The sequence below is a fragment of the Crocodylus siamensis genome, chromosome 15, assembly GCF_052110815.1.
Source record: "Crocodylus siamensis isolate JL-2025a chromosome 15, ASM5211081v1, whole genome shotgun sequence".
In the NCBI taxonomy this organism is placed as follows: Eukaryota; Metazoa; Chordata; order Crocodylia; family Crocodylidae; genus Crocodylus; species Crocodylus siamensis.
This window is the reverse complement of record NC_143409.1, coordinates 3,770,503-3,796,136: the sequence shown is the minus strand read 5'-3', so window position 1 is coordinate 3,796,136 and position 25,634 is coordinate 3,770,503. Positions and strand designations below refer to the sequence as shown.

The following is a 25,634-nucleotide window of genomic DNA, read 5'->3' as shown; positions in this document are numbered from 1 at the left end:
GCTTCCCCACCTGTGTCTTTGGATGCCCGCACATGTGACGTTTTATGCAGAGAAAGCACGTAGCATGCACAAGACTGGTCTTAATGACGTGTCCTACGGTTTACTTACTCCATTTATGTGGCTCCTCCTGGTTTAGTTCATTGGTTGCCATTCCATAAGAAAAGGAAAGATACTTTTTGTGTAACTTAGCTAATGAATAAGCCAACCCTCATGTTGACTTCCATTTTGCAAAAATCAGGAAAAGTTTGTTTTGTGGGTAGTTATTGGTGTGTTTGGAGCACCTGGGTTTGGTGCCATGTTGCTTTACGGACTGCCATATTTAGGGTAATTTGTAGCAACATAGGAAACATTGTCACTAAAGACCTTTTTATATGTGTTGTGGGACACGGCACCGGGTGCTTTAACTAGCAAGCCGCACTAATTAAGAGCACCCTCGTGTCTTGTGTATCGGCATTGCCGTGCATCCCCCGCACTGAAGAAATGGCTGCGGGGCACTTTGAATTAATGCTTATTGAACATGTCTGATTTCAAAGTGCCCCAGCGCCATTTTTTAGCGTGGAGATGCACAGGGATGCTGTTACACATGGCACTGAAGGCTGCCAGCGTGCATCAGTGTCTGTGCTCCGACGCGCTAGGTTTCCAACTCGCTGGAGCAGGCTCCACGCATGTGTACAAGAGTCCTAAGCATTTACCATAGAACATTATCATCCTAAGCATCACAGCCGGTGAAGCTGAACTACCCAAAAATCTGGCCCATCATTAAAATTTTCCTTAACTTGTGTAACAGTTGCTGAAGGAACATGTTATGTAGCGTGCTCTGAACACTCTTCATTGCCAGAGAGATGCTGAATTTAACACAGCCGACAGGCAGTGGTCAATCCCTTGCCATGACTCACGACAATGCTGGTTTTCATCAACCTCAGTTTATTCACATTCATAGTTTTGTTCTGTGAGCAGAACAAATGGTAGGAAAATATTTTAAAGGCTGATACGTATAATAGCGATTTTAAAAACGGCTGCGAATTAAACTACCCATAAACACTGTTCTCGCTATTCATACATTACTTGAGTAATCATGTTCTGTAATCTCTTTGCAGTATTATACCACTGTAATGGAGCAGCAAGTAAATGGACAGTTAATAGAGCCGCTGCAGATATATCCAAGAGGTAATGCTTAACAAATTCTAATCAACAATGATTATATCAGTAAACTGTTTCATCAACAGTTATGTTTTCAGAAGGTTTAAATGCACATAACAGGATGTTACCTCTTAATTTGGATACAAGAATTCATTATTGTAGGGACTGTATTGAAAACTACAGTCACTGTGTATAAAACAGCTCATTTTCTAAAGTAAATTAGCCTAGGCAGATTCGGTTTGCATTGTACATATTTATGCATGCTTAAAAACCTCCGTGGTGATGTGGTTGTTGTATGTATACATAACCAAACAGATGAATCACTTGAATTCTGGCTGCTTATAAACATGGCTTTCTTAAGTTCCTTCTTCTGAAGTTGTTAATCAAATGAATCCAATTGCGTTATGACTGTTTTGAAACTGGAAATGTGCCCATTACAAAAAGAAAATTTATCTGAGCTCTTAACAGTTGACAAAATGGCATTTTATATACAGGTCAAACATACACTTGAGAACATGCTTAGATGCTCTCCTGAGTAGGTAAGGGCTTATCAAATACTCAGGCCTGGGGTACTTTGAACAGGAGAAAGGGCATATTGCATTTTGTACAAAGTCTTGTAGGCAACTAGTTGGGTGTTTTGGATCTGCACATCTCTGCACTTAGGAAATGGTTAATAGGATTAGCGTGTTACATAACCCCTCTAATTCATTCAAATGTTCTCAGTATCCAGTCTCTGAATCTGTAGTTCTTAATTGATGAAACAGATAAGGTTTAAATTCTCCAAGTAAATCTCCCAGCAATAAATTAATTGAAATAATTAAAAATTAAAGTCTTCCCAGTTAACTGATACTATACAAATAATCATAGTATGAGCTTCCCAATTAAACATTCTAGACTTTCATTACTTATAACTCTCTGAAGTTTGAATTGGGCAATTAACCAACAGGCCTCTAACACATGCTAATAAGGTCTCGAAAGGAGGCTGGCTGTGCTGGTAGAGAGCTGCTATGGAAAGAGACTGGGATTCAGGAGAAATGCTTAGCTGCTTACATCTCAGCCTCGCGGAGGCTAACGTAGCAAAGGTATTCTGGTAGACTCCAGCTCCGGAAAAGAGCCTGTGCACCACTCGACTGATTCCTTGCTCCTGCCACGAGCTCTGGAGAGAGTGCAGCTCAAAAGAGGGAAAAGCGTCTCTCTCTCTGTCTCTGTAGGTCAGGTTGAGATGCAGGAGTCTGTCTTCTTCCTGAATTCAGGTCTCTTTCCATATCAAACCACATTTCCCTGCCAAAACCCATGATACTCTGGGAGAGCTGAGCACCCTGAATGTATATCATGGCTTGGAGGTGAACGTCCACTTTGCATATCTTGGAATTCCCGCGTGCAAGAAAAAAAACATTAAGTGTCTCGGGTGGATCCAGGAAGGTGCTGGTCACCTCTTGGGAGTCATGAGCACCTTCATCTCTTTGCCCTTGGAAATCAACAGCCTTTGAAGGTGTCCTGGTTGGGAGGTGGCCAGTTGCATGCAGGATTGAGCTCTTCAAGGGACAGGCAGAGGCTTTCTTCACTTGGCCTTTCCCACTGGGACCCGTGCTGGTGCGGTTCCCGTGAACCCTTCCTGCTGGCCCCTTGTGTCCTCTGTTTATGCCCTCCTTGCATGATCTCCTCGGTGGATTGCACTATTGCCTCGGCTGTGCTTTGCAAACCTTCCTGTTCATCCCCAATGCCTTCGCCCTCCCCCCAGTCATGCATGTGGACGTGTGTTTGTGTCTGTCTGACTTGTACTTCTAGCTGTGTTCCCACCCGCTCTGTCAGTACTGGCCCAAGTTGTTTTCTTCTCCTTCCTTCCAGCCCTTTTTCTGGGGTAACACATCTGTTCCCACTTGCTAATCGCAGCGTCACAGTCCTTTTAGATTTTTTCCCCTGCTTCTGCATCCTGCGTTTGCTCAGTTCTGTTGCTTCTGTGGCATTAGACATGCGTGCCCTTTCCTCTGTCTGCTTGCAACTGCACCTATAGCCTAGGCTCTCTTCATTCACCTCTTCACGTGCTTGCTGGTAAGAACACATTTCTTTCTTATCCCCTTGGCCGTATCTCCCTCAGCTTCACTTGGATTTTCACAGTGTCGTTCAGCTTTTCTTCATGTCACTGGAGCTTCCCCTTCCTTCAAAATCCTTTACAATTTCATGCCTTCCTTTGTTACTGCCCACAGTATTTGCTACACTCTCCCCTCCACTCTGTACAAGTCCTTGCTAACTTCCCATTGTGGGTGACTGGTGCCTCCCAAGTCTGGGTGGGCACCAGATCACTGACCAGGGGTTGTCCCCCAGCAGCCAGTTGCTGAGCTGGTGGCGAAACCTGAAGTGCGCTTCCAGTTTCATGGCCGGCGCTTCCAGGGGGTGCACGTGCACCTCCTACACGTTCCCAATGCTTCCCAGACCACCACGTCTAGTCTCCCACTTGCTCTTCTCTGAGCACAGAGCCATGGGAGACTCCATGAAGCCTCCCAGCGTTGCACATCCACGTGCCGTTCTTTGCTGCCTTAGATGTGCAGTACTGGTTTCATATCCATTGGTTCTTTGAGGCAGCAACTTCTATATGTAGCCTGTTTCGCCTGTTAAAAATAGCCATCTGAATAACAAGAAATGCCAGAATTCTTTAACCCAGCAGAAAAATTTCTCTTAGCAATGGGCAACTTCAAAAAAACCCCGAAAACGGAGCTTGGAAAACCACATTTTTAAAACCCTTTCCCATTAGATAAGTTTTGTGTTTCCAGGGCTGACCACGTCTCTGTGAAAAACTAGGATAAAGAGTTTCTCTGAAGAACACTTCAACTTTTCCTAATAATTGCCTGATTTTTGCTTAAGGTAATAGCTCAGGAGAGAGATGTTTTAAATAGATGCAACCTATTTTTCAAATTCATGGCAAATAAATCACTTATTTAATACCATGTGAATTTTGTTATCAAAGCACCCAGGTGAATGTTACTTGGCATGTCTTTTTACTGTTTATTCAAAATGTTAATTTTCATTTCCAAAGAAAAGTAAATTAGAAAATGCTGATTCTTTTTTTTTTTAGAATAGTTGAAAGTTTTCAATTTTTTCCTTATCCTCAGTGTCATAGTATTTATCTTCTTTAAGAATAACATGGTAATTTCTAATGTAGTTTAAATGCAGATAGCCTGGTCTAACTGATGTGTTTAATAACTATCATCTGTGTCCTTTTGACTAATAAATAGCTCTGTTTCCTGCTGTCAGAAACCAGAGTGAAATACATGTGCATCTGAGAGAGAAAAATCAAATTCATCCTTCCCCAGACAATCAATCAAAATTGACAGGCCCTTTAACATACAATTTGTAGGGCACTGTAGTTTTAAAATGGGAACTGTCCGTAACATGTAGCTAGAAGCCTTTGTAGCTTTAACATTTGACAAAGGCACATCCACTGAATGGAGAAAACATGACAATATGGAGTTTGAAAGGTTTTAAGAAAATATTCTTCCCAAACAGTACTTCATCTTTACATCTAGGATTTTAACCTAACGTCTGGATTTGCTTGCAAATAAACAAAATGCAACTCCTTTTTATTCTCCATTTAAAGTAGCCTTTCTTCAGCTCTTTGATCCTCAGATTTGTTCCCGAGGTTGTTTTTTGCATATTAAAACATGCATTGCCCCGTTTGGTAACATGCCACTTTTAACTCTCTTAACAAAAAATTAGTTAACTGCCAGGGAAATACAATGTGTAAAAATCAAAGACGACCAAAGATATTGAAAGCATTTGAATTAGAGAATGTAATCTAATCATTCTAGCTCACAGTTATCTTGAACTTGATGTCTTTTAAGCAGAAATTAGAATTTATATTAGATGGTATCAGAAAGCTCTTAGCCTTTATAAATGCTCACTCCTGCAAGTTAAAAATCCTGGTTCATAATTCCCACTCTGGGTCTTAGGGGGCACTTTTCAATCATTTCTCTCTGCTAATTTTGGTGTCACCCTCATTTCTTTTTAAAAGATTCATTTTGAACAAATTTGTAAATGGCCCTGATGTGTTCTACAATTTAGTCAATTACTGTTTCAGCCTGCAAGCCTCCTGGGAAACGGAACATACATGGCCTGAAGGTATGAATTTCAATAATTGTTTCAGTAAAGTTAGATGGATTTGTAATGCTGTGTTCCACTTATTGAAATGTCAAATAAAACTGCACTTTCTCGAGCTCTGACAAGCAGATTTTTTTATGATGGCGGGAGAAAGATCCATCTGCTTGGTGTTGCCTGTAATATCTTTTTATTAAAAACCAAAATGCGTTCCTTTCTTGCCTTTGCTAAGAAGCTTCTTAGATATTTACTCTGTTATTAGTACTAATTTGCAAAAAGCAGGTTTTGGTGCTTCTTTTTTTGAGCGAAATTCTTCATTAATTCAAACTGATTAATATATCGCAATGAGGTTGCGTGCGTGTTTGCGCGCACATGCGCATATGTGTGTGTGTGTGTACATACATATATAAGCATTAAGTGTGCATATGTGTGTAGTAGATATGAATCAGTCACATATCCTGAAAAGCTATATGATTCACATAAATCATATGTGATTGATTCATATCTACTCTCTAGCCTGCTCCTGTAGTCATATATTCTTAGTTCTGAGTTGCAGAAAACTATGGGATGATTTTAATATAAATGATTGTTTATGTCTTAAATGAGTTTCTGCCTTCTCCTATATTATTTAAGCTTATAAATTGCAAGGAGACTAGTATGTTGCAGTCCATCAGTTATACAATCTGCTAACCTACATACAGACAAGAGCTCAACCATGGGCATGCCTAGCAACAAGCTAATTAACCTTCATAGTGAAATGAGAAATTCATGGCAAATTACAGGTTAATTAGAATGGTGTCCTCTGAACATAAACGACTGATAAAGATTCTTTCCCTGCCTGCAGGTAAATACAAGAGCAGGGTGTGCTAATAATAGCAGTTCAGCAGTCTCGGATTCCCTTCCAAGCAATAGGTAAGAGTCAAGAGCAGAAGCGTCTGCAATTTTTTTATTTTTGGTTAAAACAAAATGGAGCCCAAAATGTGGTTTGTGCATAATAATTAACAGCAGCCAACTTGAAATGTCAAATAACTTTATAAACAGGGCCCCTGGGAATAAAGGGATAAAGTGGGAACAAAAAATGAATTAGTTTGCCCTATAGAACTTGTTACTCTTATGTGGCTGGACTTCACTAAACCTATTTTCTTCTGTTAATAGATATCTCTTTAGATGTCTTTATTCTCGATACAGCATTGCGGTGTTGTATAAGGGTGATGTGGAAGTTTGTTTATTTCCGTTGACTTGACAATAGAGATTTTGCCATTTAGCTTGTTTGGTCCTTTATTGGATATCCATGTCAAAGTGATTTCATGGAAAAATTTAGACCTGTTATTTGGACATACAATGCAGTGCATTGCTCATCCTGACCTGGGATTTTCGAAAAGCCCACAAGGCCTCAGGATTCAGCTACCCCTGAATTTCAGTGGGGTTTAAGAGTCTGACTTCCTTATCTTGCTTTCAAAATCGCACACAACGTTTCTCTGCGGATACGAGAACTCTCTTTAATACTGGGAAGGTAACTTGTACTGCACTACATCATATGTAAGGCATGGGATCAGGAAATGTTATACACATTAGTCCAGAAGCTAACATAATTCAAAGGCTCATTATTTTAAATGAAGTATATTCAATTTAATGCTATGTTTTCCACTCAACCTGGTAGCAGTTGTCCTCTGAGAACCTTTTTAACCCGGTTGATAAAGGTAATCATGATCAAAGATACAGTTGGGTTAAGTACTGGTCGGTTTACAAGCGAGGGGAAGTGGCTTGTTCTGTTGGTATCTGCCAGTGGTGAAGTCCTTTAGGCTGATAGCATTGCTCAAGATAACCCATTTTTGGCAAGCTCCATAAGGAGAAACAAAAGTGGACCTACTCAGAGCCTCCCTTTACTCAGTTCTTGTGAAGTCACTCAGGAGAGCTGAAGCACATTAAAGCACTGAAGACCACGCTTAGTATGTGAGCATCAAACTCTTCAAAGGCGCTCCAGTCAATAGGACCTAAAAGCAGTGACCAAAGAGATGGTGAGCACTCTGGGCAAGTCTATTTTGGACCGAGTTGGACTCAGGTAACTCCGAAATGTTGGCCGAGTACCACCACTGCACAGACACTTCTGGTGTCCCGTCGAAGGAAGTATTTACAGGGTGGGATAGACTCCGACAGAGCCTGTGTTCGGCAAGGGGCTAAGCTAACGGAGCCGATTTCCTGTCTCTGTCATATTTTAGCTTTCCGTACTTCCTGTGCTCTGAGCTTTTTCTCAAAGTGCACTGAAAATAAGCCTTCTAGAAGATTCTGTCATCTTATTTAGTAGTTAATTGCCATTTCTTATCCAAAACCTTCTGCACTATGAGTTGTGTTTTTGAAGTAATTGAAAGTCTCTCTTTGTTTCATGTTCACAAATTGTTAGTCGTGAGAGATGACAAGATCAACTTATGTTTCCGTGGTAAACTTAATTTTTCTTTAAAGTAGTCTGGGAACAAGAGGCCTATTAAAGAACAAAGCCACCAAATATGAAATCTGTGTTTTCACTGTACCTGTTAGTAATGATCTATGATCAAGACACATGCCTTTTAAGGATATATTATTCTGTTTGGCATTTATTTAAGTTCACCAAAAACAGCAGAACATTTCTGTGAGAAGAGGTGTTTTCTAATAGTTCCAATACCAAGGCAGATTGATGTGTGAGTGCGGGCGGGGAGGAGGTCAACGTTGTCAGGAAAATAGGGGGAGTGGGGCAGCCTTATATTTTCAGGGAAGAAGTTAGCACGGAACTGATGAGAGCAGCACATATATCACTTCTCTAAAATGGTCTTTGGTTACAAAATACAACCGTGACAATTAGTTATAAGTATCCCACTAGAAATGTAATGTCACTGACAGCATTGGATCTTAGCTAGTTCTGCTGGAAAAGTATACAGATTGTGAAGCACTTCTGTCTCTGTGTTTTGATACATTAATTTGGAGAAATTTTGGCCGTATTTTATGGTGAAATATGTTATGTGTCAAAATATTTACAAAATAGAGTGTGACGTGGCAGAGCTGGTAACTGAAGGCTCTGAAAATATACATTTGCAGCAAGGACAGAAATTTGCTATTAGTAACCAATCAGTGGTCTTTGCATTAGTATACTTCTTGGTCTGGACTGCAGTTTTCTTTGAGGAATCTAGGTTTGGTCCAAACCCAACCCCCCAACAGTTGAGAGATTTGGTTAGGGTCCTTGATCTGTCCAAAAAAACAGGACTGGCTATGAAGTGTGGCATCCAAACACCTTAAAATAGTATCTTCCTTTCAAGACAGACTCTCTCATCTCTTCCCCTTGGTTGAAATTAGGCTTAAAATAAGCGTGACTTAAAAGTGGCACAATCTCCAGTCAATATTATGGGCTGAGTTACCTGTTGTTTCACCCTCATTGAAGCTATTGTAATTGCATTCAGGAAATTCAATACCTTATCCATAAAGAGCATGTCTACACGTGTGCTTTAATAAACATTTTCGCCTATTTTAGTGCACATTAAAGCATCACAAAAAAAGAGCTCCTATATACATGTGCGATTAATTGAGTCTGCTGGAGCACAGAAATTGCCGTGCTCCGGCAGCCTTTTGCATTTCCTAAATCAGCATCACTGTGCATCTCCATGGTGAAAAGATGGTGGTGGGGTGCTTTGTAATAAAACACGTTCGATGATCTTAAGTTCAGAGCGTGCTGCTGCCATTTTTTAAGTGTGGGGAGGTGTGCAGACGCTTATACCCGTGATGCACAGATGCTTTTAATTAGCATGGTTTGCTAATTAAAGCACCCAGTGCTGCATCCCAGAGCATGTGTAAAAATGCACAATGTGCTCGTTAGCTAATGTGCATTAAAATAGGCTAATGCACATTTTTCTAGTACTTCAAAAATGGATGGCGTGACTACACATTCATTAAGATGCTTTTGTTAACGTGCATTAAATTTAGTACCTCCATTGTGAGGTACTAGAAAAAGGCACCTTAGCCTATTTTAATATGCACTAGTGAACATGCAATTTTTTGTGATGCTTTAATGCACATTAAAATAGCCTAACTCACATTAAATCACACGTGTAGACAGGAGGTACTGGAGTTAATGCTTATTACCTAAAGCACATTAATTGACCGTGTACACGCACCCAAAGTATAGCAACTCTGCTTCCTAATTTGATGTTGTGCAGTTGTTTGCATGACACGAGCTACAGTTGTGGCTGTGGAAGCTAACTTTAGAGGTGCATGCATTGATGAACAGAAATGTAATTTATACTGCCCACTTCGTAAAATATCAAAACAAGGAGGCACAGCCTTGGAAAACTAAATGAAAACCTTGTGTTATCTATTAGATTAAAAACACTGGCTGGCCAGTGGATTTGCTCTTATTGACAAATGATAAGTTGAATCTTGAAGAGCAGTATACTGTCTAAACTGTTTTGTTGAAGGTTAAGTTAGTCTCAATAATTTCGAATTTTTGTTTTTCTTGTACTAATTGTATATTCAGTCTGAGAAGTAGCCGGTTCCTTTTGTAATTCAGAAGTGAATCACTTGGAAGGCGTAGCCATCAGTGTGAGGCTTTGTTGTTGGATATACATTTTACTCAATTTAATAAAGGGACACTGTGTAATCACTGAAAATTATTATCTTTTTCAGCCTGAAGAAGTCCTCGGCGGAGCTGAAGAAAATATTAGCCAATGGCCAGGTAGGTCCATTGAATTGAGCCTTGGGTACATGTCTTGTTACTGCCTAAATACCACAGTGATTGGCGTGCTACAAATAGGTAGAGAGATGCTTACTGCTCATTCGGTTGTAATGTGTTCTTTTAACACAGGAGTGGGAGAGACCATGAAAACGGTCACAATATGAATGAGTTATGTGTCCTGATTTACTTTGATTGGCATAGCAATTTGCTTCCCATTCCTCAAAATGTGCTAATCAGATTTAGCTCCAAATAGATTGAAGCACCTCTCACACATGTTGCGCTGTTGCCACAATTTCAGGGAAAGGAGTTAATCAATTTTGAATAACTAAATCAGCAGCTCCATTAGAGTGACCTTTGTATTTTTAGGACAGGAAGCACATAAATATTTAAGTGGTTTGTGCAAGTGGGGGAGAGAGAAAACTCCCTCTTATTGTTTGGAGCCGCATTATATGGTACATAATAAAACATGAAAGTTGGAAAAGGCTTCCTCGTCTCCTGCTCTCCTCTCCTTCAGCTGCTCAGGTCCTGGTACGCAGAGCTGAATAAAAACGGTTTAAATGAGCAATTGATGGACAAACAGACGCTTCAGAGCAGTCATTTCTCACCCGTTTTGATTCAAATAGATGGACAGATCCAAAGTAGTATAATGGCTTTAAATATACACTACTAAATTAAACTACTTAAAAGAATACGAGATTCTTCAGTAGCAACATAAATAAGTTTTAATGTTTGTCATAGTGAAAGCCCTTTGATAGCCTTGGAGGCAGGCACCTGTCCATTGCGATCAAGCTTGCCTATTAGGCTCTATTGACTGAGACATCTGTGTCACCGCAAATAAAAGACTCTTATTGATTTTCTTAACTGCTGTTCACTTCCCCTCCATGTTTCGAAGGCTGAAATCTTAATTATCTCAGATGCGTATTCAGTGCCTTCACACAGTGACCTCTCCAAACCTCATTGGCATTTCATGAATCAAGTAGTTGTAGTTGAGCATGTCAAGAAGATAAAGGCTGGTCTTCATGCTTGTCCTTCGGTATCACCTGTAACATTGTGGTGTAATAGATGAGAATGCTCCTTTAAAATGTGAGCCTAACCGCTTCTTACTGCAGCCTTGCTTATTTGTCGCCGAATCCTTTGAATACAGCTTGGAAATGCATTTTTAAGCTTGTCAGCATTCCTGTCACAAAAGCAGACATTGATTCTTGCCATGGCGGTCTGTTCCTTCCTTATAACCGTTTTAAAAATGACAGCGTTCTCGCATCCAGCTGTCGGGCCAACTTTAAATGATGCGAGGTCCAAAAAAACTTTCTTTTGAACTTCTTAATGAAATTTTGTAAATGCTAATCCATAGTATGAGAAAAGTCCTTTTGTGTTCCTTAAAAAAAAAGATAGCTGAGCACGAAGCCATATCTTTGTGAATACATGCATAACCTGAATTTACTATTTTTACTTGTTCTAAGCAAGAACATGAAAGGCATTTATACACTTAAAATTACAGAAAGCTTTGGGTTGGATTTTTTTTTTAATCCTACTACATAAAAAAAAGGAAGCCCCCAAATCTGTTAATGGTATTTGAGGCTGGGCTTAAACTCATCAAAGGATAGAAGCTTAGAATTAATATTTGACTTATTACCCTGAATTCACCATGCTCTGATAAGGGAATACATTGCAGATCACCAGAAGAAAAAATGCTCCTCTGTTATCTACCTTATTTCTACAATACCTGGTCACAGCTGCCTAATCTAGAGACAGATATTTAGTTGTAACTTTGACTTTCTCTCCTTTTTGGGAAGAGGCTTTAAGTCATATTTAGCCTTAGTTTAATAGAGCTTTTTGCAGTTTATGCTTTCAAACATTAATAATGATATTCCCTTCCAATAGTCTCCACTTTGGTTTAATAAGGAATTCATATTAATCATTAAAAGAAGGGGACATGATTCTTCAAGATAATCAAATATTGACAGGTTAGAAATAGCTTTCTGCCTAGGTTCATTGATATAGGTTATGTGATATAAATATTTATTTCTTTTCTGTCACTCAGAGTAAATGCCACCAATTGATTCAGCATTGATATAGTGTCAACAGTTCATAAGAAACATTTGACTGGCTTGTGTTTTCCGATTAGTCTCTGGTCTATAAAGTAGGATTTACTAAATCTCTTCAATTGTCTGCTCATAGAGTGTGACTGCTTTCTGAAACCATTATTGCTTCGATTCGCAAAGCATAGGTATAGCGAGAGGACTTGGCTTCCGTCAGAGCTTTACATATAAAATAAGGATTAATTGAGCATTTTGCTCTTAATGATTTACAAGAGATAGACCCTGATTTCTTTCAGAGACAGCACATATAAACAAAGGGTGTTTTGTTTGCTGAGTCGTAATTGAAGTCTGCTTCACTTTTTCATTAATTTGTTAATATTGGCATCCGATCAAGTTAATCAAGGTTGGTTTGGGATGTTTAATATTCCTGTCCACGCCATAGAGTTGTTGTTTTTGTGCTATCATTTTATGATGGAGGATTCAGTTCTCCCAGTAAAATAAATAAATCACTGGCTACTTTTTGGCATTTTTATTTGAGTCAATAAATCAAGCTTTATCTCTGTAAGGTTTTTTTTCTGGCATGTATTTGCTCCATCCCAATCTCTGTGCTTCACGCTCAGCTCTGTGCAGCTCTTTTGTGTGCCACCCACAAGGAAAAGGACAGGGTTGGCAATCGCGGGAAGTAGTGCAGCATCACAGTGACTGGCAGTAAGTGCCCTTGGTTTATGTTGGGACGGCTCATTCATACATTCACGAGTTAGCTCAATGAAGTGGGGGAAAGGAGAACTCTAATCTTTGCTGCTCCTTTGCAATAAGGGGCATAAAACAACACTCCCAAAAGATACACCCACTGATATGGGTGTATCAGCGCCCAGCAAGAATTGCAGTGTTTCTCCCACATTTGAGAGGGGTTTTATTCTACGTTTACAAAGTCTGAGCATTTGAGTTACTGGATTTGGAGCAAAGTGCCCATGCATGCATTGCCAGTTGTGGAGCTGCATATTGCGGCAGAAAATCACTCCGGAGTAGAGGCCAAGCACTAGCCTGCCCATGCATCATTTCCCCCCTGCCCCACCCCCGAGAGGTATACATCCAGTGTTCCTAGAGGGGAAAATTCTGAGCAGATTTTTTTTTCATGCATTTAGTTTTGCATGTTTGAGTCAAGTATAATAATCACAATGGTTTTCATTAATAAAAACCAGTTTTCAGCAAAAACTGTAAGGCTTGGTTTTGATATTGAATTGGCCTTTGGGTAGGAATCTTAATACACCTTGCAGATTTCTTGTCCAGACTTACCTCCTGCTCCAGTGTACTTCTAATTATCTCAGAAGTCACAAGCTTACGCCTTGGAAAGGTATAGAAGAAAAATATTTCCCCTGATAAATGAGTGCTGTTTTTTTGTTCAGTTGGTTGAAGAGCAGAACAAAATATTTAAAGCTGCACTGTAGTGGCCTGAAAACAGATTATTTTTAATCAATTAAAAACTCTATTTTCTGCTGCTGAAACTTGCTGAAAATAGACTCTTTCGTAGGGGTTTATTGCAGCTTGCTTTTACAGCTTCATCTGGCAGAGCTATTGGTGTCTGGGCTGGTGCAGATTGAGGATGGATTTTCAAAAGTTGTAACGTGTTTTAAGAGCATAAGTCTCTGCTGACTTTTGAAACCTGCCCCAGAAGCTGGGTATGTCCTGAGATAAGTTAGTTCATGCTCATCTGGTGCATCCCCATGAGCTGTAGTCACACCTCAGACTGCCATGTAGACCCGTGCTTGGAGAATGTCCCTCGGAGTAAATAAAATTGGTAGGATGTGTAAATTGAATCCCTGGACCAGCTCGTATGAATCTGTAACCAGGCATCTAATGAGTATGAATAGTCCATAGAAATGGGTCCTTTTAAGATTTGGTGGTAGACTCCAGTTAAAGTAGCATTACAATCTGAAACCATCCAAACTCAGCTATTTACTTCAATGATAAGGTAAAAGAGCAGCTTTATTTTAATTGGCAAAATATTTTTGTTCACCAAAATTTATCACAATTGAAAGAGTTGAGGCTTTCGGTGTTTTTTTGGAAAAGGTAGGTAGACTTTTGTCAAAAAAAGATGCAGTGATTCTGAATAGTGGCTTGCTTCCTTGCAGGAAGTCAGTGCAGCAGTCAGATTGTACAGGAGAAACACAGTTCATGGTTTCAAATTTAAACCAGTAAGCCAACAAGCAGAGGTGCAATAGATATTTATAAAACCCCGAATGGAAATGTCCATGTTTGGGACATTCGAAGCCTGCCTGTGTCAGGGGAGCTCTGACCCTGCGACTCCGCAGGGTTCGGCGGGGAGTCCGCTGGCTGAAATGACCTACCACCCTCTCGAGGAACTTGCCCAGGAGAACATGAAGCTTCTCAAGCAGGCCATTTATTATACTACTGAAAGATCATTATTTTTATTGGACATCAATTAAAATGATTTCTGTGTCTTGCAGAAGTGGGGCCTTCATTCAGCATGTGTATATAAATTAAGTGCTGGGAAGCAATTCTCCTGACAGATGCATGTCATGCAATTAGCATCCATTAGGCCAATTCCAAAATAAATGGGCCCAAATAAACTTTTCTGGGCACATTTCAGATGGCAGCGGTTGGGTGGATTGCTTCCTCCCGTCCCAGCTTTGGCTTTGGTTACATGCGAGGCTGGAGACCCTTTTCCTATCAGTATCTCTGACCTGACCCTCTTGAGCTATGTTATATCATTCCATTTTGACACCTTTTATCAAACTTTAATGAAATGACCCAGGCAAACAAATTGTCATTAAACTTTCCATCACTTTGTCCCTTGGTATCGTCTTTTATAAATTGGACAGCAAATGTTGTATTGATCTTCTCGTTCTTGCTGCTGAACTTGAAATGACCCAGACTGCTTGTTGTTTATGGCCTGGAGTTGCTTTTCCTTGACATTTCAATCCACAGCATGACATCTCTTTTGTTTTTCTTTCTTTCTCGTGGAGATGAATGAACAAGACATACGGTATCTAGACATCCTTGGTCATGGCAATGGAGGCACAGTCTACAAGTGAGTGTTGAATTTCACTTCAACTTTTTTGAAAACGAAATCGAGCGGATCCTGTTTCCTGGGGGGACCAGTCATGTTGGTGGAGGGACCTTTGCAGCTGCGTAGTATAGGCCTAGAAAATAAATATGCAGTGTCTTAGATGGGGGGGAATTCTCCTTTCACATTTGCCTTCCAGATCTTGCAGAGTCATCGCTTCTACCAGGTGCTGTGAGGAGTGGTACATTTTTATTATCTTCTTAATATTTAGAGTTGACTCTCTCCAGGGTGACAAGTTAATGGCCTGCAAGCGCCACTTGAATGGCCTGGAGGCACAGCGATTTTTCCTTCACCGTTTTTAATAGTGTTGTTCTTCCTTCCTTACCACGCCCTTGGCTAGTCCAGTGCTTGTGATGACACCAATTGGATGGTGATGACCCCGCTGCTCTGCTTTCCTACAGCGCTGCAAAATGAGCAAATACCCGTTTTGTGTTGCATTCACTTTCCTCCCCCGCAAGCACCTCTCCACGCAGACTGATGATGAATATGCTAAATGATTAAACTCCCCCAAATTTTGGTAGCGATGCGTATACCCTGAAGCCAGTATTAATTTTAATATTGTAAAGATTATAGTAGCAGAGAAATAGTTTTCTTGACAGGAAAGTCTTTCTCATGTGTAGTACAAAGTTTAAACTACATAATGTAATATCTGGTACTTAATAGTCTTCAGTGGTGTATGAAAAATATTCCACTAGGAATTAAAAAATCCATACTTTGTAAGAAAGCCCTGAGGGAGTAATAAAGGTTTCCTCCAGAGAGCTATTTACCATATACAGTAACCCGGCATCCCATTATGATTTTGTTTATACCTTAGACATCTTAACTTTGATATTAACATTTTTAAAAAATGTTTTAAAAACCACAGCACATTTATTTTAGTTTCTAATTGGCTGCCAACGGTGCTAAACTGCTGCTTTCTGTCTCCTCAGAGGAGTTTTAATAAAAATGAGCTTTGCAACCCTTAAAGGGAAAATCCAAATTTTCATATGAATCTTAGCAGGTTTCCAAAATTGAGGCTAGCCTGGTAGAGGGAAAGTAGCCTAGCAGCCTGCGTGCATGTTTTACTTGTCTACTGGGTATAATTTCTGTGGACTTCATGTGTATGTTGTGTATGCTATGTGATGTGCTTTTTCTTTTTTTTTTTTTTCACTGGGAGGGCAAAGGAAAACAGTGGATTCTTGTGCTTTGCTGCTCAGTCTATTGCTTCTAATTGTTGTGTGCTGGGAAAAAGTTATTCTCTTCTTTCTCGGCTAGAGCTCAGTCCCAGCACCCTAGAGAGAAGCGTGTCCTTGGATGGTAGATGGAGGGGTTGGGAGGTGGGTTCTTCAGGGGCCGGACCAGACCTAGCCACGGCTGAACCTCATGTTCAGATGGTCGTGGAAAGTACTGAAACCCGTTGAAAAGAGGATATCCTATGCAACGGAGATCTCGCTTATTAAAACCACGTAGTCATTGTTCTCTCATTTTAGATCATCCTCTTGGAAGTATAAGCTTGAATGAGGAATGAGCGAGCTGCTGTTGGCAGTAGGCGCTATTAGCTAAGTGCACGCGTGCACCCCTCGCCTCCCTCAAGTCTCACGGGTCCAACTGGAGGCTCAGCACCATTGGACCCTCCGGGGGGGGCAGGATTGTTACATGATTGTACGATGTCTCCTCAGGGCCTGGCACTCGCCATGCGACTGACCTCACCCTAATCCTATCCCAGTGCTCTTTCTCTCCTGCTCCCTTGGCCTTACCTGGGCACAGAGAGCACATTCGTCACATGGATACCGTATGTCCAAGTTCAGTGCCTGCCTTTGGTGTGCCGAGGTTAGTGCCTTCACTTTCCAGGTGATGGGAGCTGGCAAAGCGTTACTGATTTTGTTTAAAGCAGTGATGCCGCTTTAGGAGGACATAGGAGGAAGGTGATGGTGGCGAAAGATCCTCGGCGGAGGAGGCCAGCACAGGGTAGAAAGGAGGTGAGAAGGAAGATACAGGGGAAAGGAGGAGAAGAGTGGCTGGAAAGGAAGTGCTGAGGATTGATTTTTTTCACGAAGCCTGATGCTAGCTGAGCACAAAGCTCAGCCAAGATGTTCTCCCCAAGCCCAGCTGTTGCCAAATACCCATGGGCTTGCCCTAGGTTTGCCTCTGATCAGCCTGTCCTGCCCTCTTGGTCTGTCATCCAAGGGCAATGACCAATCTCTGCTTTCAACTGCGAGCCTGCAGAACGAACCTTGCAACTTGGGGCAGCGTCCACATGAACGCTGACCCGCCACCTTGTCCAGTTGCGAAGTTTAGCACAAATGTCAAAGTTTTAAAAATATGGGAGCAATAAACATTAATGCCGCTTAGGTGCATCTGTGGGTGACGTGCTCCTGCGAGGTGCAGCAAATCAAGCGGGGAAAACTCTTTCCATTTTCCTGTATTGTACCATTTGCTTTCCTGTCGGAGAGTGGAGACGGGAGCCTGTTCTTCTTTGCCAAAGAGGCACGGATATTATACAAGCCAGTAAGAAATGGCACTGTGGAATACTTACAGGTGTTTGGATTGCAGTACAGTACCAGATAGCAACTCACGTAGCTTTAATTCCAGTAAATCAATAAGTGTTTGTCAAATAAAATTAATTGCAAAGGTTTGACTCACTCTACCAGCAGTCTGTGCTGGAAGGTTGTTTTGTTTTTTTTTCCAGAAGAGATCATATATGGTATTGATTTGGTTCTGAAGAATGAGCATGTATTTGGGGTATCTTTTCCTCTTTTTTTTCCCCTTTTTTTCTCACACTTCATACCAAGTCATATCCATTATGGCAATGATATATTATCAGCGTTCAGCAAACAAGATAGCGTGTTGCAGGTCGCTGAGCAGAAATTTTCAACCTCTGTTTCCACGTGAATTAACTATTATTGAAATAGTTTATTGAGATTGAAGTATTGATCACTTCTCATGCTAACCTTGGCCTAAGGGGAAAGAGAGGGGCGGGAATTTTTGTTCTCTTTGAAAGACACAACATTTAGTTAGAAAATATATTTCATTTCTTTAGATTTTTACAGCCTGCCCTGTTTTATTGCTTGGAGAAGGGGTATCTTGGCTTTATTTTTATGACAGTATAATTATACGTAGAAATTCACTTGATTACTGTGTGTAGCAAAATTGTTCCAGCGTATTGGCTTGGCCAGTATTGCTATACAAACAACTTTTCAGTCAATTGAGTCTGGTAAAAATCAATACTTTATAGCAATATTTCTAGTGAGAACTTGCTGAATCTAATTTTCCCCACCTTAAAAGAAAAGGGATTTTATAGTTGCTTAACTTCCTATTAAAATTATTTTCTGCTACCTTTTGATGCACTCTTTTCTTAATTAAGGAACGCTAAGTATCTGCAGAGTAAGAGCATCAAACAAAACGATGGTTATAGGGGGTGGTGGGAGGACGCTGCGAATGCTCGCACTTCATTTTGAAGGAAGTGTGCTGGACATAACGGATAAAATCCCAGCTGCCCGAGACTGAAACACCCCAATCGCCCCAGTCTGTTTACTTGATCAAACCCTTTGGACCTGCTGATTATCTTCACTGTCTAATTATAGGCCTCATCCTATTAGTTCTTGTTCAGACTCGGCTGCTCTTGATTTCCATGAGAGTCACCGGCGCTCGGTCCCTCACACAACAGGGCCTGATACAGTTATGCTGGAGGATTTATTAACGTTCCCGTTTTCTAACAGGCCTTCTAATTTTTCTCGACTCTTTTGTAAAAGGTGATATGATGGAGGGTACAGGCTCTTGGCTGCTGCACAGCAGAAGAAAATATTTGTATACTACTGCATCTAGGGTATTTACTTAAATTGCTTTTTTGAAAAATAATTCACTGGGAAGTCCAAAAGGCATTGAAAGCGTGTGCCTCTCTGCCACATTTTTTAGCTCCATCATTGGTTACAGAGCTCCGAGAGACCACGTTTTGTAAGATTGCTTCCTTACTTTAGTGAAATATGTTAACATTTTGATTTACAATATAATGTGCACACTCTACCACTGAGTCTGAGCAGTTGCTGCACTAAATTATTTAGTACCAAAATACTTTAGCAGTATATATTTAGAATGTAAATATTCTACAGGAGTGTTTTTGTTGCTGGCAAATAATTCTTTTGCACTATTTAATTTATTTATTTATTAATTTTATCCTGGTGCTTTTTAAATTTTTTTATATTTTCTCATTTCTGTTTTTGGAAATGTAAATAATGAAAAATAAAATATCCAGACAAAACTAGACCACTCTGGAGGCTTTACCGCATTTTAAAATGTGCAGGGATTTTTTTAAAAAGCATACCTACAGTACATGAACCTTTTGGTTTTTAGTAGATCAGCTTACAATAGCAACGAGATTTATCAGTATATTTAATGAGCATAAAGACTTAAATAAAACACAACAAATGGGGCAGCAAAGTTATTTTCAATCAATGAGAAAATGCACTGGTTGTCAGTATATCCACTTGGTTGTTAAACCTCACAGGTTTGTTTGTCATTAGCATAATTGGCTGGTGGGTCAGTAGAGAGCCATGGCTGGCGCCCAGAATGCAAGAATTGTATCGCTAGAGAAAATGGAGATACATGTGGAAGTTCAATTTGCTTGAGCAATTCACGGAAGCAATTTTGCTGCTCGTTCAAGTTGTACTCTACAGCATATGCCCATTTCTGCATTCTTCATCAGGCCCATCCTTGGGGTGCCCCATTAGCGCATCGCGCACAGTGCCTGGCAAGACATCTGGACGGTTGATGTCTTGCTATTGTAATGTTTCCCTTCTCCTCAAAGCAGCCTGTGCAAGCTGTGCTGATGGAGCATATTTCAGAGTCCTCTCTCAGATGAGGTGGGGGAGACAATGTCACTTCAAGGGTAAATCAGGTTGAGGTTGTCCAGCATCCAGGACAGAACAGACTTTGCCATTGTCTTGTTTAGTTGTGGCCCTGCGGGATGCTCTTGAATCCTTGTTTCTCTCCAAGTCTTTCTTTGAGCAAGGGCGGTGGTGCAGGTACAGAGTGCACATATCATCTAGGAGGGACCATGTCACGACAGCTTCGATAGCATGTTCTGAAGAAACAGTAATGTTTCTCATGCATCTTATTCTTCTCTCAATTTTATTAACCCAGTCTCTGAATTGGTGCCCCCATCTTCTCTCCTGGTTGAGTATGGTGGGATTTTCCTACCATCGTCTCCTTCCCCATTCTGCTTCCATCTCTTAATGTTGGATTTCCTGTATGAATAAAGGTTTATTATTATTATTAGAAGTAGTAGCATTATTACTGTTGGTATTATTACTATTTATTAGGGTGATTCGATTCGGAAAAGATTTGGTCCGATTCAGTGGCTGAATCTCCAAATCTGAATCGAATCGGGTCCAATTTAAAGGTCCAAATCGATTCAAAGCTCTCTGAATCCTCGGAAAAGGTGCGGAGAGCTTTGAAGATTCGGACAGTCCCCGCGGCTGCAGCAGGGAGCTGGAGCTGGACTCTGAGCAGGTAAGTACTAGGGGCAGGAAGGGGGGGGCTGGGGAAGGGGACCATGGAAGGACCCCTGCCCACCCCAGCTCCCGGCCCTTTAAAGAAAACCCCGGTGCTCATCGGGTGCTGCCAGGTGGGGGGCAATCCCTACTGCCCCACACTGCATGGGGGGCTCTGTCACAAGCCCCTTGATTCCCACCCCCCCGCTCTCCGGCCCCCCCATGGGTGTTCTGCACAGGCCAGCTCCAGCGCTTTAAAAAACGAAAACAAGAAAAGCCCAAGACTCACTGCTCCTGCAGCAGCCTTGGGGCTTTGGGGGGCTCATGCAGAGCTCCCCATGTAGCACGGGGCAGCAGGGATCACCCCCCGTCAGCAGAAGCAGTGAGTGCAGGGGGGAGGGAGGGTTGTTTTTTTTTTTTTTGTCTTAAAGGGACGGAGCTGGCCCAGGGCTGGGGGAAGGGCGGGGGGGGGGCTTGGGAGTCCTGCAGATCCCCCCATGCACTGTGGGGCAGGGGGGCAGCAGGGATTACCCCGTCCCCACCACCTGGCAGCATCTGCTGAGCCAGGGCTTTTCTTTTTCCAAAGTGCTGGGAGCTGGGCCAGGCCGGACAGCCATTGCCGGGTTGTGGCGGGGATGGGCCTGGCTAATTCGGACATTTGGCAGCAGCCGAATCTCCGAATCAGGTTCAGCTGAATCAATTCGAGACAATGATTCAAATCACCAAATCGAATCACTGTCCTCCGAATCAGCCAAATCCAAAGTGAATACTAGCCACTTTACACAGGCATGCTATTTATTATTACTGCCGTTGCAAGTATCATTATTACTATTTTTATTTAATTAGGCCTTCCATCTAATAAGATAGACCTCAGACAGAATGAGGGTTATAATACCTAGCTCCTATTTAGCACTTTCCATTCATAGATTTCCAAACACTTTAAAAGGGAAGTCAGTGTCAGACTAATCAAGTCTGATCCCCATTTTACAGATGAGAAAAGCGAGGCACAGTGAGGTCATGTCATCAAACTGTGACAGACGCAAGAGCTGCACCCAGTCCAGTGAGAATATGCTGCAGTAGGCCATACCTGTTACCCATGCTTGGCACTTTGCAAGGGAGGATCTCAATGCTGAATTGCTGTGACAGTTCACCCCTGACAGTGCTTAGAGGTGGGAGGGTGTAAATCACAAGCTTACAGCATGTAAAACTGAGGCACAAAGGCTAAATATGTTGCTCGAGGTCCTGCGGCATTTCTGTGGCACTGCTAGAACCTCAAATGAGATCTCCCCATAAGCCTGTGCTCCGGCCACTAGGATATACATCCTTCCTACTCTTTCGCAGCTTTGCCCCGACCATTTTCTGCTCTGCTTTTAGTTCTGGTAAAAAAAAAAAGCACTTTACCCATAATAGCTGGAACAGGTTTGAAATTCTGCATATTATCATTGCAGCGTGAACAAGACTGACCAGTGATTGCTGTTCACTTGTGTCTTTTGACCCCGGCCATCACTAGCCTGCCTCATAAAACCTGTTATGCACAAAAGTGCATAAAATGAAGACAGAGTGCCTCCTTCAAGTCTGACAAAACCCCTTCCTTTGCAGAACAGGAGCTGCAGTGAAAGTAAATAAATGAACGGACAGCAATCACAGCCTCGTTGATGAAACTGTTCAATTAAAGCACAGGCATTTACATGGTGTAATTTCCCTAAATTGCCAATGAGCCCCTTTAGACACGACCAGTGTTCAAATTGATTTCAGCATTGATTTTGGCTGAAGCTGATAAATTTCTGCTTGTTAGTTAAAGTAATTTTGCAGAAGACTTTGTGCTGCAGTATTGAAGTGTTCATTTAGCTGATGGTTAAAAGAGCAGTTATTTACAGAGGGTTGTACTGTTGTTCTGAGCTGGGACAATTCCCCTATCATCTTTTTACTTTTAATTTTTTAAGCTTCAGTCTAGCAATCAATAGGTTATTGAAACTGATTAAAACTTATCCAACCAGCTGCCTGTGGCCGTTTAATTAGAAACTGGATGATTCTTAAATTAAAGTTGTTTTGTTTCCATTTTATACCCATCCTGTGAGCAGATTAAGCAAATAACAGCCCTGGAAACTTAAGTTGCTTTTGTTCTTAATAAGCTAGGGGATGCTTGAACGCGGCATAAATTTCTTGACAACTTTCCCTGAGTTGGAGGGAAGGGGGCTCTTATGGGTAGGACCAGTCATCTGCATAAGAAAACGTTCAGGGAACTTTCTTAAACCAGCTGACAGACGTGGGTTGTTTCTTAGTAGAGACCATTTTCAGTGGCCGTGTTGCTCCTACCAGCTGATGCCAACTGGCCTGAGCAGAAAAGACTGCCAGTTCCCCACAGACAAAATATTGTATTTTTGCTTAATATTATATTTATTACTTTATAACTATCACATTACAAAAATTCACCAGCATTGTATTTTAATCTGAATCCTTTTCCCAATTTTTAATTTTTGTAGTGAACCATTTAATGATATGGTAAGGTCAGTGTGGATGTTGATTTTTTTTTTTTTTAACTCTGCCCTCCCCCCCTCCATTTTTTTCACACCTATGTTCCTGAGATGCATATAAGCAAAATGATGATGAAAAGTAGCCATTCAAATTGGTGTCATTCGATATACCACTGAATAGTCTGGAATAACAAAGATCAGTCAAATGTGTCTAAGTGTGTCCTATACAAGTGAATCTGCCAGATGCATCCTGGAAGTGGGCCTCAGTATTGTGTGTAGCCATTTGGCAGGTTCAGTGTTCAAGATCACATTGCACAACACAAAAAAATCCATTTATTCTACATAATTTCTTAGGCTGTGCTCTTTCTCCCCCCTGTCTGAGAGCCTGCCAGCGCTCCATTAAGTGATGACTACATGGTTATTGCATGCTCAGGGAGAGAAACATGTCTAGTTGTCTCTTGTTGTGTTAGGGTCCTAGGTGGGCTTTTGTGAAGTATTTTGTTTTGTTTTTATACATAGAGTCACAGACAAGGAGGGCTGGAGGGGACCTCAGGAGGTCACATCCAGTCCACCCCCCTGCTCTGAGCAGAACCAGCCCCAATTACAGCATCCCAGGCAAGGCTTTGCCTAGCTGGGTCTTCAAAACCTCCAGTGTTGGAGATTTCACCACCTCTCTGGGTAACCTGTTCCAGTGCTTTACTACCCTCTCCATGAGAGTTTTTTCCTAATATGCAACCTCAACTTCCCTTGCTGCAGCCTGAGCCCATTGCTCCTTGTCCTGTCATCTGCCCCCACTGAGACCAGCCCAGCTCCATCCCCTTTGCAGCCCCCCTGCAGGGAGGTAAAGGCTCCTATTCAATCCCCCCTCCATCTTCTCTTCTCCAGCCTAAATCAGCCCAGTTCCCTCAGCCTCTCCTCACCAGTCATGTCCCCCAGCCCCACAAACATTTTCGTTGGCCTCCGCTGGACTCTCTCCAATGTGTCCACATCCTTTCTGTAGTGGGGGGCCCACAGCTGGACACGGGACTCCAGATGTGGCCTCCCCGGTGCTAAATACAGGGAAAGAATCACTGCCCTTGATCTGCTGGCAGCACTCATACCGATGCAGGTAGTACCGATGTTGCCATGTATTTGTTAACCATTAAAGCAAGAGGTGATGAGGTTTGTGATGCTTCTTACTTGCTGAAGGTTTTCATTCCACGGTCTCAGGTTGCTCTCAACCCCGAAGGGACAAGTAGGGAAAAGAGGATCGTCCGCTAATTTATTTCCAGCAGGCTTTAAAAAACATGTTTAAAATCTACTTCAAGTCATCTCTTCCATCCATAGTTTCAATGTGAAAGTCAGTGGATGGAGGGTGAATTAAATCACCAATTTTAGGAACTATTCAATGTGGCTAAAATCATTTTGATGGTTGCTGTATGGTTTTTGTATGCAATGCAGGTCTAGGAATTATTTAAGAACACCCTTTTGTTCCTTAGTTTTCACTTCACCTGGTTATCACGGTGAAGGTTTTCACCAGACATGGTATCAGGGTGAGGACTGAGAGTTACTTGTGGCTAGTCTGTTTTGTGCATGCAGAAAGGCCGCCCAGTGGAACTGGAATCAAATTGTGCTGGTGGATCGGAGCTGGGAGGGGAGGAAAAGACGATTTGTGAAGGGTCATTTCCAGGGTTTCACCATGTGTGCTCAGGAAACCTGGATGAAAGCAAGCAAGAAAAGATGGAAATAGTGTTAGGCTGTGCAGGTCTCTTGCACAAATCAGGTGAGCATCTCCAGGTTTGCATCTCCCCCTGCATCACAGAGGTGATGTTTTTACTCTTTTGAAGAGTTGAGATCTTGGATACGAACATCTTTGTTCTTGTTGTTTGGTAGCTTAACAACAAATCATTTTGCAATCAGTATTCAAGCATCTGTAGTGGTATTTGAGATAGGAGGAAGGTTGGCATAGATTACTATTTGAACTAGCACAGTCCCCATAAAAGCTTCTTTGTGTAACTGCTGTTCACTTTGGATTTCCTGTTTTAACAGCCAGAGAGTCGGGCTAATGTGTTTGTCTATTGCAGACGGCAACAACTGTCAAAGTGTTTATTTCCTAGAAACAATTTGAATTTGTTTCTTTAGATGGCCACTTTAGGACGTGACAGCGCTATCATTAGAACTCCAAAGTCTGACCATTAGCAGGAAACCCAGTTTTAAAACTACGAGGACCACGTCCTCCTCTCCCTCCTCACCCTCCTCCAACAACAACAAAAAAATTAGCAGTAAACCAAATCTGTGTGTGATTTGCGGCATGTCGTTAGCAGCTGGTAACCAGCATGTCAATCTACAGTACATAGCGCTCGGAGAGAATTTTATTCATCTTACGCAATGCTGTGACACAGTCATTTTGCTCTAGGTTATTTCTCATAGGGCAAGGAAACGTTCAATTTGTTTGACTCTCTTCAGAGCTCTTGCATCTGAACAACAGTTCACTGATGCTGGGTGCTGCCAAAGGAAAGGCTGCTTATTATGCAAACATTTACACTCAGAATAAGAAACCCAGATGCTTCCAGAGGCATCTAAGTTTCTGTTGGGTCTTCAAGACCTCAGCCTCCATCCTGAACATCTTCCCCACTCTTGCTTTGCATGATATTGTGT

At 41.6% G+C, this 25,634-nt stretch overlaps 1 protein-coding gene across 4 annotated transcripts in view; it reads left to right on the top strand.

Annotated features, from left to right (window-relative positions):
* The window catches only part of MAP2K5 (mitogen-activated protein kinase kinase 5), a 186,572-nt gene that overhangs the window by 26,601 nt on the left and 134,337 nt on the right, over nucleotides 1–25,634 (top strand). For all 4 annotated transcript variants that reach the window (XM_090029469.1, XM_090029468.1, XM_090029470.1 and 1 more), the window contains exons 4-8: nucleotides 1,098–1,167; nucleotides 5,216–5,256; nucleotides 6,077–6,144; nucleotides 9,880–9,928; nucleotides 14,955–15,019. In XM_090029469.1, coding sequence (XP_089885595.1) covers nucleotides 1,098–1,167; nucleotides 5,216–5,256; nucleotides 6,077–6,144; nucleotides 9,880–9,928; nucleotides 14,955–15,019 — 293 coding nt within the window. The remainder of the gene's footprint in view (nucleotides 1–1,097; nucleotides 1,168–5,215; nucleotides 5,257–6,076; nucleotides 6,145–9,879; nucleotides 9,929–14,954; nucleotides 15,020–25,634) is intronic.